The 14,611-nt window shown below is 36.4% G+C and overlaps 1 protein-coding gene across 1 annotated transcript; it reads right to left on the reverse strand.

Annotated features, from left to right (window-relative positions):
* Positions 1–734: 734 nt before the first annotated feature.
* EQTN (equatorin) lies at positions 735–13,715 on the reverse strand. The gene is given in 6 exon segments (XM_047096522.1): positions 735–1,014; positions 1,489–1,642; positions 4,402–4,467; positions 5,779–5,829; positions 9,166–9,252; positions 13,427–13,715. Coding segments are annotated over 6 exon segments (927 nt in total).
* Positions 13,716–14,611: the final 896 nt, after the last annotated feature.

Below are 14,611 nucleotides of genomic sequence, written 5' to 3' on the forward strand. Positions count from 1 at the left end.
TTGATCTGTGAAATAAATGTGCTTTTTATAGGGTAATAGAATTCAGTGTGATATAATATACCAAACTGCCTAACATAAAGTAGGTGAGAATTTAGGAAGGCAATGAAACCTAAGTTCTCCCCCAACCCCCAGCTCTACACACATCCACAAAAGACCAGATGCATGTTCCTAAAATCTTTCCTGTTGAAACTAATTCCTCAAAGTGAAACAATATCCATATTCTATGGGTCTTCTTTGTAAACTGAAATACTCCTGGGATGGAGAGCCTCCTAAGTCACTGAGAAGTTGACGACTTTTAAACAAGAATGCTAGGAGGCTCTAGTACTAATTTAGTTTCATTTCTTGATAGGGTACAACTGTTTCACCAGTAAAACACAAACAGGTGTGTTCTTTTTGCTTTGGGGTGGGGCGTAGGTAATTGTGATTACCCTGAAAGTCCTCAGAATACAGATAAGATAAATATCTAAATGTCTTCATTTTAAAGAGAACCAGCCTAAAGTGAATACTTTTCATAAGTCACTGTCCAGGATTATTTTTACCGGATGAGTTTTCCACACCTTAATTTATTTTCTTGTATTTTTTCCATTATAAAACTTTTATGGCTGAGATAATTTTATTGAATACATCCTCCTTTTCAGACATCAGAAAATTTAAATTCCTCAGCAGAGTTTCCAAGTCATGACCTTAATGAGAGTCCCAAAGAAATTGCTTTCTGACTTAAACTTAATGTCTATTCAATCTGTGGGAGTTTCTTCACCTGGTTCCTCACTCTGAATTAAATCTGACTCATCATTCATGCCTGTATCATCTGAGGCTGTGGAAATCATGTCCGTTGTTCTAGATTTTGACAATGTGTCTTCTTTTTTCAATTCTGAAGATGTAGTACCCCAAAATGTGCTGCTGTCAGCACTCTTAGAAAAAGATGTGTCTGATACACCTTCTGACGGGTGGAAGTAAGACAGAGTTGCCAGCTCTGGGTTGACGGAGTATTCGGTTAGAACTGGACTTTTATAACTGAAAAAGAAAACAGGTATCAAGAATTGTTCCTAATTACATACATTTGCAGCTCAACTCAATTCAGAAAGGCATCACAAAAATTGAAACAATATGGAATTGGAATTCTGTCCAATTACTTGGTATAATGCCATATAAATAAGTAAAAAATGTTAGACCCTAAGTAGATGTGCTGTTGAGAACAGAGGTCATAGTTCTTTTGTTCCCAAGCTAGAAAAAAGAATGCATATCTAAATTCTCTATATCCTTTTCGATTGACTAGTGTTATTTTTATCTCTAGATGACTAAAATACCAGGGAAAAATTCTCCCTGCGAGACAACCCCATGCTCCTTTCTGAATAGAGGAAATGGAGCCTAACCTCGTATCTTAGAGATAAATTTGGGAGCTGCATTTCCTAACAGCCTACTAAAGAAAGGAGGGTGTGAGCTTCATATCACACCTGTTACAAAGACTCCAGAGGTCTGCAGACTTACCTCATTGTCTTCACCTTGTACAGCAAGGCACTGCTGATGGCCAAGATGATGACAAAAAGGAAGAGGGTCATCAGGGAGATGCCCAGCATTAATTTTAACTTGATTTCCTGTAGCTGTGTCATGTTATCTTCATTTATGGCATTCAAATCAGAGTCTGAGAAGAAACAAAGAAAAGGCAATGGGAAAGAGTAACTGAGTCCAGCATGTTTCCTGGAGAAGTAAGGATAGCAGAGCAACTGCAGAAAAGCGTTCGCCATCCAGAGTAGTCACTACTCACGCCCACTACTCATATACCATGCAGAGAAGACTGTAGGCTCCATCCTATGGCTAAGTGCCCTTCACTTTTTTTTAAACCTTCACTAGAGTCCTGGAAGAGCTGTTCTTAGCTCCATTTTACAGGATCACAGTAGTTTATGAATTTGCCCATGGCACCTAGCTATTAAGTGGCAAAATCTGGTTTCAAACCCACATTACCAGGTGCTAAAATGTGTATATAGGAATCTTCCTCCCTGACTAATAAAAACCACTGGAAAGATGACTATTGAAAATATGATGGACTCACACAACAGGGGTTAGTCCTTCAGCAGAGAAAGATAGAATTTTACTGTTGGGAACTGCATTGATTTTTCTCTGATGCCAAAAGGATGGTGTACTGAGGTTTAAGAAATGAATTTGCCATTTTATTACTGAGATCAAACCTAATGTATATGATGTTAAAAAAAGAAATGAAAACTTACTGCTTTCTAAAATAAGTTATGTGACAAAAATCATCTCCAGACCCAGAGCTATCAAAGATATCAAATCTATTGATGAAAATATAACTTTACTGCCAAATTTTATATTTTCCTGAATTTATGCCTCACTTAATAGCCATTTATTTAATGCGACTTTAAATGACCATGTTGTTATTTCTCTCTTCTCCCAGCTTTCTCCCACCCAAAACTTACAAAGGTTTTCATTATTTGTTAGGTAATGATGTTTTGGATAAGCAGTGACAAGCTCCCACGTCTGTATTCTCTCTTTCTGTTAATTGTCAGAGTACGATCTTAGACCAAGTAGAGTGAAATGTACAACTATCATTGATTATCTTGACTTCAAGGCAGATTACTTTGGGAATAATCAAACAAATGATGTTGAAATGGGCTGTGCTCCTGAATTGCTTTGCTACTCCTTAAAAGTTTTTTTTATAAAGACGTGTACTTCTAGTACATTTTGTTTTTTGAGGTGATGGTCAAAACTAGAGAAGGGTTTGGAATTCTCAACCACTCACATTATGACAAAGCTAATTACAAGTATGGACAGGTTTTCTCTCTCAGCCTCAGTTCTCTTGTCTGTGAAATGGCGATAATACCAACTTCATGGAGTTGCTGTGAAAACTGACATAATGTATGTAAAGCACCTGGCATGTAATATGTACTAAATACATGACAGAAAATAAATCATGCCCAATCTAATTAGTTGGAAAGACAAAGTATTTCTAAGGTAATGCAGCCTTTGTCATTTCTATATACAATTTTTCTAAACAAAGAAGTCTCTTCATTCTCTTTAAACACTGCAAGGTGAACAGCTGTATTTATTACAAATAATCCAATGCAGAAGAGAGTTGTCAGGACTTAGATGTATTACCAGGTGCAATTTTTTCCCAGTAGTTTATTTGTAGGACAGAGGTTTTGGGGGTAAATTAATGTATTGCCTTATTGTGACATTTTCTATTGAAATCAGTTCTTTTACTCATATAAATACGACTAATCCAGTAATGAAAACTACAAGACTGCATTCAGCAGCAGGAATTTTCTTATTCCTTGCTGGTGGGAATACAAAACAGTATAGCCACTTTGGAATTCAGTTTGGTAATTTCCTACAAAGCTAAACAGTTTTACCATACAATCCAGCAATCACGGTTGTTGGTATTGACCCAAATGAGCTGAAAACTTATGTCCACACAAAGACCTACATATGAATGTTTATAGCAGCTTTATTCATTATTGCCAAAAATTGGAAGTAATCAAGATGTCCTTTAGTAGGTGAAAGGATAAATATATTGGTACAATTTATTGTACATTATCCAATTGTGTGGACAATGAAATGTTAAATAGTGATAAAAAGAAATGAACCATCAAGCCACAAAAATACATGGAGGAATTTTAAATGCATATTAACAAGTGCAAAAAGCCTTGTGAAAGTCAATATACTATAGTTACCAACTATAGAACATTCTGGAAAAGGCAAAAATATGGAGATGGTGAAAAGTGCAGTTGGTAGCCGGGGATTAGTGACAGAGGGGATGGATTGGTGCAGCAAGGGGATTTTTAGGGCAGTGTAACTACTCTGTATGATTGTAATGGTGGACACATGACATCATGCATCTGTCAAAACCCACAGAACTGTACAACACAAAGTGTGGACCCTAATGTAAACTATGGACTTCAGCTAATAGTAATGTATCAACATTGGCTTGTAAATTATAAAACGTACTAAACCAATGCAAGTTGATAATGATAGGAAAAACTGAGTAGAGGAAATATAGGAGAAATCTGTACTTTCTGCTCATTTTTTTTCTGTAAGCCCCAAACTGCTCTGAACTTAGAGTCTATCAATTAAAAAAAAAACTGTGTTCTATATATGATTCACTTGCCTACTCCCCCATTTGATTTATCTGTTTTAGGAATAGAAGTTATAAAACGGGAAAATAAAAATAGCCCTCTCCAACATGGTACCTGGAGAATAATGCTTAGGGACAATTGCTTCTCTAAAACAGCAACTGTCCTCTCTGATGTAGTGTTAGCCACCGTGCTACCCTTTCACATACACTTCACATTACTGGGGAAAACACTATTGCCACACAGTGAAGTCACACACTAAAATGTGTGCTGGCATTGATGCATCCATTTAATTGAAGTGTTTTGTGCTTACATGGAATTGGGTGAAATAATTGATCTTTTTCCTCAAGCTCCTCAGCTCTTGGTGTTGCATTTAAAGCTGTTAAAACAATAAATTGGCGTTAAGGTAAACAAAATTAACTTCCTAAAATTACTGTGTGTGCGTTTAATATGTAGAATTTATTCTCATTATTCATGACACTTATGTTCCATAAAGTCATGTGAACACTGAATTAGTGAATACCAAACTGCTGCCCCTAGGGGAAATACAAGGTTAGGTTGCTGTGAACCTCTGGTCACATTTTCATCAACCAACCAATACATAACCTTGTTTTCTCTGTGTTTCTGTTTAATGATATTTTATTTAATATATATTGTTGATTCATTAACAGTGAATTCATGATTAACAGCATCATAAATATGCCTGTTATCTGACACATATTTTCTCCATAAGGTATATCACAGCCTTCTTGTGCTTAGGAATACTAACCAGTATCTTAATACTACACTTAGGGGCCATTTTAATTAGCAAAACCACCAACAAAATGCACAAACATGCAAAACACGCAGCACTAAGTAAACCACCAAAAGGACACTTAATTACAGTGTAAAAGCTAAAAAAAGGAAGGCAGAGTGTTGCCTTCCTTGTTTTACCTCAGTTGGGAACATTGAGTGTCAGGCAATTAAATTTTTTGCTGCTCTGAGCATGTTCACAAGCGACCACGAAAGTAATTTGGGGGGTTACAAATACTCTTTAGATGTAGGTAAATTCACAGATACAAAATCTGCAAATAATGAGGATCAACTATGTATGTATATATTTCATGTCTACAATGTACATATATGTGTATGCCACATGAATTAAATTTACTCATGTGTGCATCTACATATGATATATACATTTATACATGCATATATATCAATGCACATTACATTTATTCATGTATGCCTATATGCTTTTGACATATGCAATACATATTACATATGCATTTTGACAGATGCTTGCATATATTTTGATATATACTTTGCATTTATTCACACATTTCCATGTGCTTATGGGCAAATTGCTTCAAACACAGAGAGGGACTATATTGAGCAAGAGCCTTACTTAAAATTTTTAATCATAAATAAATTGAATGACAAGGCTGCAATATTTATAGGAGGATAAACATTTAGGAGAGGGAATCAGAAAATGCAGGACACGGTCAACTTTGTGGTTTTGATTTGCATTTGCTATTATGTATGATAATGGCAGCAAAATGTTGACTTATTAATTCTTAATTAATTCTAATATTAATCCTTAATATTAGAACTGACTCATTAGAACAAAATTACACTGGTGTTGGCTTTCTTGCATAAGACTTTAGAAAACCAAAACATTTTCTCAGCTACCTAACGACTATCAGTTTACCTTTAGCTAACATTGTCCAAAATGCAGGCTCATTTGGACGGTTGGTTCGTCCTGTTTAAAAAACAAAATAGAACAGGATAACTAGGTAAGGTGAGTTTGCTTTAGTAAATTTAGGATAGAACATTTATTCACTTTTCTGTTGGTCATTTAACAGTTATACTTTGAGCTCCTACCATGTTCCAGACCCTGTGGTCGGCACTAAAGTTACAAAAGTGACAAGACATGGACCTTATGCTGAAGGAACACACCCTCAGTTTGGGAGACAGACAAAAATCACTATTCATTATGTTGCAGGATAACGGGGGCTTCAATAGAAACACACAAGTGGTGTGCACATAGAAACCAGCTGCAAAGGCCGGAAACTCTTCGAAAGGGAGACGATGCTCCAATGTAGTCTTAGAGGACTAGAAATTGTTTGCTAGGCAAACAAGGGAAGAGTGAGGTTATTTCACTGTGAACAAAGTCAGAGTCGTGAGCAGATTTGGTGAGTTCTAAGAGCCTCAGGTAGTCTGAAGTGAAGAATGTGGGTGGGAAATGGGACCACAGAAGAAACTTGAACCTTTCCCAGGGGTCAGATTGTTTCAGATTTAAACGCCTGGTTTAGTAATTAGAACATGATCCCAAACCTAGTAGTAAATTACTAAAGATATTTAAGAAAGGATATCACTAGGATGATTTTCTAGTTCTAAATATATAAAAAAGATGACTAAGTTGTTTGTTTTAGTAGTGTTAGAGATGCAAACTAATTCACAACAGTCACGTGAGAAACATACTTGGATTGCATGAACTGGAGAAAATAGGGTTTCATGTAACGACAGGTCCATTGTCTTCAATTAGACCACTTGTTCAAGACCTTAGAGGAGAGCCATCCTGGGGGTTATGTTTTCACAAATATTTCATAAGGAACAATATTATCAGCAGGAGAGATAAATGATGATTTTGATTTTGAAACCTCTCACTACCAACCCCCCCCACCCCCCACCAATAATTTTGGGAAACACTAATAATTGACTCTAATTAGAAATAAATTTATTCCTCAAGCAGATAGACACTTGTACATTATTATTTTTAAAATAATATTAAAATGTATTAAATATATTTATATGTTGAATATAAATATAAGTGTAATACATTTTGTTAAAATAGATTTTATTTTAAAAAGAGCTCACACCCTCTCCCTTCATCAGGTAAATCTAAAGATGGACTCAGACTTCCATTGTTTCAAAGATTTTCAAGTGACTTTAAATTGCAGCTGTGTAAGTTCTTTATAGCACGCTATTACTTTATGAGACATCCAGAGTAATGAGACTTAAATTAAATCATATAATGAAATGCTCCAGGTATGACTAATGTGTAGAAACTTTAATACTTCGATATTGTTTTTGAGGGGGTTCAGTAGCATGTTCTTCACTGGTGGCTATCCCAGGAAATGACGTAGTTGTTTCATTGAGGAGTTTATCTAGGAAAAGGGATAATAAATTATTAGCACATACAAATATTGACAACGTCTGTGATTAGGCATATTTTTTAAGCTAAAAAATGGAACATAGAAGAAAAAGAGAAAGATGTTGACATTTTCCTGAGATAGCGTAAAGGAGGGGAAAGACGAAGGCATTGAAGAAAAAAGTTTTGGGAAAATGGGTTGCCCGACAGGGGATTAATACACCTATAATTTGTGGGAAAGAGGAAAAGCTGGTACTGTGGGGCCAGAAGCTTCTTTTAGAGGTAAAAGAGGTAAATACCAGATGGTATTCTGAGCAGAACTTGAAGTGATACTATCAGCCCAGAACAGCTTGGTTGCTGGTCATTGTCAGGAAGTGGAAGAGGAAGGTACATCAGTATCCTTGTAAATGGGAAGCGTTTCCTTTACTATTCAAAACAAAATCAAGGGTTTTCAGGCCTGATTTACTATGTATTTCAGTCTATAATGTGCCCCTCTTCTGGAGGAATGTCAGTAAGAGTGTATTTGGCAACAATTGTGACCCGAGACGTTTTCCACCCCTCCCCACCCCCCATGGTGGCCATTTCAGTCAATTTTGTTTAATGCAGGTGCTAATGAAGTTCCACACGAAGTACAGGCAATCTTGCTATAGAAAAAGTTCTACATAGAGACAGAGTTAATTCGGACTGAGGCTACCAACAGCACCATGACAGGTGCCTTGTTGGCAAGAAAGCTATGGAAAAGAGAATCTGTTTCCAGACTTGACATGATTCAGGCAGGACTCCAACAAAATTGGTAAGTAATCCTCGAGGTCTGCTATAGAACCCTCATACTCTATTTTGGCAAAAAATCATGTGGATTTCCCCCTTGCCCTCACAGTTCTAGTTCCAATTGTTAGTCAAAAATTTTCTGCAGAGTTCCAACTCCTTGAGGGGCTTCCTCCCCTAGAATGTCCCTACCATGTTAGCATATGTCCTTCTGTCAGATCCCCATTTTAAATGGCAACAATTTCTTATCCCTATCCAACTTTCTTTGACAATACTCTGGAGACCTGAATTGTGGGAATAGCAATTAGGTTTTGCAATTTCTTTCATGGGTCCTATGGTCCTCAAAAATCCATCTCTTAAGGAATTTGAGCTACTTGGTCTAAGACCTGCCTTTCTGTCTCTTGTCCCAAACAACTTAAGATGATGTTTGGTGTATACAAACAAAATTCCTGTGAGTGATTTGTTTAATTAACACATGCCCTTGAAATGTCCCTAATTTATTTCCCAAGGTTTGGAGTTGTTCAAAATATTCCATTATTATCAAATAGCTTTTATTAACAATTAGGTATTACTGAGTCTGGCTTTTCCCAATATTAAAGTTGCCAGAGCCAGACACATTCTCTCTTCTCTATTTAATTTTATCCTCTTTTCCTTGTCTTCTATTTTATGCTTGGGGGTTTTATAGATTTGAGCTGCCAACACTTCATGGTGAAAGATATGTATATCTTTAAACATATACATATAGATATGTATATGTACTTTGGAGACTGTTAATGGCCTCCAAACTCACATGCTGGCAACAGCTTTATTTAGCAAATTCATTATGCTTGGTGGAAAGACACAAAAAAGAAATAAGAACATTTGAAGTTGGAGGTATAAGCAGAAAGGAGTAAAAATGTGGGCTTAAGAATGACATACAGTTTTATAGAGCTATACATTTAGTCATTTATCTTTCCATGAAAACCAAAAACATGAGGCTAAGAAATGCAAGAACCTCCTTGACTTCTAACTTTATTAGTGCAAGGGGTATGGAGTCTCCTTATTTTGGAGGTAGGATTCTCTGACACTAGCTCCACTAAGACCTTTTTCCTACTTGATACTCTCTAGAGCTATTTTGAAATCTTGCTTTAAGGGCTCTTCCTATTTGCAGTGGTGGTTTTCACTACTTTCAGTACTTACAGTTTCTTAGAGCAAATTGCAAATCGGTTGTTGCTCTCACAGATATTTCAGACTGGCTGCCATTTACATTTTGCGTTGTGAACACATCTAAAAACACAAGATCAAATATTTTCAGCAACTAGCTAAGTTACTTCTTGTTCCTTTAAATTTTTCCTCATCTGATTTTTTTTTTTCTTAAAACAAAGGTACTAATTCCAAGAAAAGAATAATAAAGTATTTGAGATATTCTTCATCTACAAATTGAGGAAATGGGGCATAGTTTAAAAATAAAATTCATGGGGGAAAAAGCCAAATTGGTATCCTGATATTAAATAACATTCCAAGGAGAAATTATTGAGGAAATTATAACAAGTGCTAAAGTAGATTTGTAGGTGTATATTATTATCACTGTATTGATATAATCAAAAGCCAAGTAAGAAGCATTCGTTTGCCCCTGAACCTTCTGTTATATTACAGAACAGCTTAAACAGCATATATTTCAATAACAATAACAATCACAGTCTCCCATACATGTTCACATTTACATATGTACATAAAGAATCTTGCTCTTTGGGGCGCCTGGGTGGCGCAGTCGGTTAAGCGTCCGACTTCAGCCAGGTCACGATCTCGCGGTCCGTGAGTTTGAGCCCCGCGTCGGGCTCTGGGCTGATGGCTCAGAGCCTGGAGCCTGTTTCCGATTCTGTGTCTCCCCCTCTCTCTGCCCCTCCCCCGTTCATGCTCTGTCTCTCTCTGTCCCAAAAAAATAAATAAACGTTGAAAAAAAAATTTTTTTTTTAAAAAAAAGAATCTTGCTCTTAAAAGTTGTCAGTGGGGTTGGTTATAATTCAAAACCAATGGATATATCCACCCAGAGTAAGAGTAGATTGGATCAAGATGGCTGACTGAATCATTGACATATGAATATATATACATGTCTCTTTTTTCCAAAATCTCATGAAATGACAGAAAATCTTATATGTATGTGAATACATATGTGTGTTTAGTACATACACATCTATTCATTCGTCATACCACTCAGGCTTACACTCATGCTTACACATACACACACACACACACACAGTCCCATTAATGTATCATGATTTTTGAGGAATTTCTGAGCTAGATCTATGGAAAAATGTAGCAAAAGGAAGCAAAAGCCCAACACGTATGTTGTAAGTTATGAAAGTATAGAAACTAAGACACAGTGGTATTTTTACAGGGAAAGACAGATCAAAGAAACAATAAAAAAGGTAGCAACTGACCCAAGTTCAAATGAGAGTATATATTAAATGGGTTTCACATAAGTAGGGAATTGGTGTTCAATATTAGGCAATCCTCCTTGAAAAACACAAAGTTTCATGCCTATTTTATGCCATATACAAAGATAACTGATTTAAGAACTAAAAGTTAAAGACAAAAATATGAAATCATTTGAAAAAATAGGAAAATAATTTATCTTGGATTGAATAAGACCTATCTAACCAAAATACAAATTTTTTAAAAAAATAATCAACATTGATTTCATAAAATTAAAATTTTTCTCTGTGATTAAGATACCTAAACAGGTTTTAAAGATAAGCAATAGCCTGGGGGGAAAATACCTGTTAACTATTACTATAGCAAAAACAATTTGCTAAACAGAAAAGAGCCCCTACAAATACATGAAAATACAACCTGATAGAAAAATGGGCCATGGATATGAATAGGCAAATCATAGAAGTAGGAATAAAAATATCCCAAAAATACAGAGAAAAATGCTCAACTTCATAAGTAATCAGAATGCAAATGAAAATAGTCATGGAAAATTCTCATTTATATTCACAAAATATGGTTAACAATTTTCATTGTAGGTAAGATTGTGGAGCATTCTTGGAGGCTATAAATTGGTAGATGCTTTTTGGCAGTGTCTGGGTGGCTCAGTCGGTTAAGCGTCCGACTTCAGCTCATGTCATGATCTCACGGTTTGTGAGTTCGAGCCCCGCCTCGGGCTCTCTGCTGACAGCTCAGAGCCTGGAGCCTGCTTTGGATTCTGTGTCTCCCTATCTGTCTGCTCCTCCCCTGTTCACTCTCTCTCTTTCTCTCTCTCTGTGAAAAATAAAAATAAAACATTAACAAATAAATAAATAAATTGGTAGATGCTTTTTGGAGGGCAATTTGGTGGTATCTATCAATATTTTTAAAGATTCATTTTTTTATTCAGCAATGTCCAGTACTCGGTATCTATCTAAAGGGAGATACACTTAAGCATATATGAGAAGAATGTCCAAGGGAAAAACTGCACATAATCTAATTCTTTAAAAAAGATAGTGGCTCAATTATGGGACATCATTTTCTGGAGTACTAGGTATCCACCTAGTGGATAGATGTGAAACGAGCTCGAGGTGTTAAATGAGAAAAGTAAATCTTGACACATTTTTGGTAAGATTTCATTTATGTTTTGTATGTATTTGTGTGTGTAAGAATGATTTTTTTCTTTAATCAAAGTTATCATCAGGCTCTTGATTTATACCCTCTGGTTAATTCCAGAGGTACATCCTGAAAGGGGAATGGTTGAACCATGTGCACACCATAGTGGCGGTCTGATCCTGGACAGATTAGATCCCACTCCTTCTGACTCTGCTTTTGGTAGCTATGAAACCTGGCAATTGACCTCTCTGAGCATCAGGTGTTTTTTGCACCTACAAAAGACAGATATTGATTCATCAAAGAGAAAATAGAAATACAACTTACGCATTATTGTTATCAAAGTACTTGAGTGTATATATTTGTACATGTATATATATGTCTATATCTTGATTGTATTTCTATTTTTAATTTGATTAATGTTAATAAGAATCCCAAGATAATTAGATTTAATCTTAATTTTTTTATTTTTCATTTTTAAAAAGTTTATTTATTTTGAGAGGGAGCAGGGGAGGGACAGAGAGAGAGAGAGAATCCCAAGCAGGCTCCATGCTGTTAGCACAGAGCCCCACATGGGGCTCGAACCCACAAAGCTCAAGATCATGATCTGAGCCGAGAGCAAGAGTTGTACAGTTAATCGACTGAGCCACCCAGGCACCCCTGTTTTTATTCTTAACAAGAGTTTCTTAGGAACTTTTCACTTTTTAGAATGGTGGACCTTACAAGGAGATGGAAAGAAAGCCCATATGAGTAATGATGAATAAACTGAAGTTTGATGGACCTTCCAAACATCTTAAAGTCATCTTGACATGAATTGAATTTTGCCCCCCCTCCAAAAGTCTGAACTCCCAGCACCTCAGAATGAAACCTAATTCAAAATAGGGTTGTTGAAGATAAAATTAATCAAGATGAAGTCAGCTTCTTAGTCTGGCTGCCTTGGACAGGGCTGGGCAGGGTAAGGTGGGGTAGAGTAGGGTAGGGCAGGGAAAAAAAGATGGAGTCACCCTGGAGTAGGTTGGGATCCTCATCTGATATGGTGTCCTTACAAGAAGATGGAAATGGACAGAGAGACAGAGCAAGAGTGCCATGTGAAGATGGAGGCAGAGATGGGAATTCGTGACAAGCTGAGGAATGCCTGGGGCTACCAGAAGCTGGAAGAGGCAAGGAACGATCCTTCCCTAGAGGCTCTGGGGAGAGTATAGCATGACCAAAACTTTGGTTTTGGATTTCTCGCTTCCAGAACTGTGAGAGAATAAATTTCTGTTGCTCTGAGCTACCCAGTCTGTGGTACTTTGTTTTAGCAGCCCTAGAAAATGGATACACACCTCCAAAGAAAGTTTGGTTAACAAAAAACCATAGAATTAGATCAATTGCAAATCACCAGAATGCCACGTGCCCTCTGTTAATTACAGACCATTATTGAAAGAATCTTGTTAAACTTCATAGCGTCTCATGAAAACAAAGTGATAGAGGGGCGCCTGGGTGGTGCAGTCGGTTAAGCGTCCGACTTCAGCCAGGTCACGATCTCGCGGTCCGTGAGTTCGAGCCCCGTGTCGGGCTCTGGGCTGATGGCTTGGAGCCTGGAGCCTGTTTCCGATTCTGTGTCTCCCTCTCTCTCTGCCCCTCCCCCGCTCATGCTCTGTCTCTCTCTGTCCCAAAAATAAATAAAAAAACGTTGAAAAAAAAATTTAAAAAAAAAAAAAAAGAAAACAAAGTGATAGAAAATAAAAATTTCATTTTACACATGGAAACATTTAGAAGGTAAATAGGAATTTAAGATGTAGGAAGTAAAATGATAGAGTTTTAAAAAGAGTTAAAATAAATCAAACCAGAATAACTAGCTTTTGCATATGTATTGCTATTAACTTTAAAGACTTACATTGTTTTATATCTTTATAATAATTGCCACTCTTCTCATTAGCAGGAGTATCCACCTTATTTTCCGGTGGCTTATTTTCTGGTGGGTCCTTATTTTCTGGTGGTTTGTATTCTGGAGGTTCCTTATTTTCTGGCGGTTCCTTATTTTCTGGTGGTTCCTTGTTTTCCGGTGGTTCCTTATTTTCCACCAGTTCTTTGTTTTCCGGCGGTTCCTTATTTTCCGGTGGTTCCTTATTTTCCAGTGCCTGTTTACCTTGTTTTTCAGGTAGCATCATTTCAGATAACATCATGTCCCCAGACTCTGTAAAAAGCATGATCAGAAATATGTTGAGTTCTTTTACTACTTTCCCCTTTTCAGCTACATTTTTTCACAAGGATTTGAGGCCGAGATTTAGAATGTACATTATGCCATATTTCCAATGATAAACTTTACATCGACCTCTAGAAAACTGTCACATACCAATTTTCTAGGGTAATGGGTCATCTTATCTGCTATTTCTGTAAAATCTTTAAATACTTACTCTCACCATCATTATGGGAAGTCATATTGGGGAGCTGTGAGGAAAAAACCCCAGATACAAAAATATACAATATAAAATTCATTGGGAAAATGATATGATTTATCCAGTTATCTACTGTGTCTCCTCAGGGTTTCCTTTCTGTTGCCCAGAAGATCCGACAACTAGCTAGGTCATTATGATGTCACTGCCAAGTGGAGGTCAGAATGTCGGGTAGGAGTTTCCAAAAGCTTTGTGACTCAATCTGACATCTATTTTATCTTTGGTACTCTGGTGGTTTCTAGTTTTTTAAAAAGAAACCATTATCAGACTTTCTTTGAAAATTAAGAAATATATTTTCATGAAATAATGTGAATTGTTAGTCCCTGGATTTTAAAGAACCATGAATATTGTTGCTAACAAAATGAGAACATGCTTTGGTTTTCAGAGCATTACAATATTATGTGTTCTTTTGGATAGCTGCAGCAAAGTATCTGTTAAAAAACAATTAGAGATACCAAGATTCAAGCCATATGCCCTTCCAGTTCTGGTTCATGGACTACCTTAACTATAACTCTTTAGGAAAAGTGTTTTGAAACTCATCTTTTATATATATATATATATATATATATATATATGTATATATATATATATATGACCTGTATCCTTCATGAAATATAAAATATTTG

This window comes from Lynx rufus, unplaced genomic scaffold (genome assembly GCF_022079265.1).
Source record: "Lynx rufus isolate CCGP_SWC_20201006 ecotype Redwood Valley unplaced genomic scaffold, mLynRuf1.p SCAF_10, whole genome shotgun sequence".
Classification (NCBI taxonomy): Eukaryota; Metazoa; Chordata; class Mammalia; order Carnivora; family Felidae; genus Lynx; species Lynx rufus.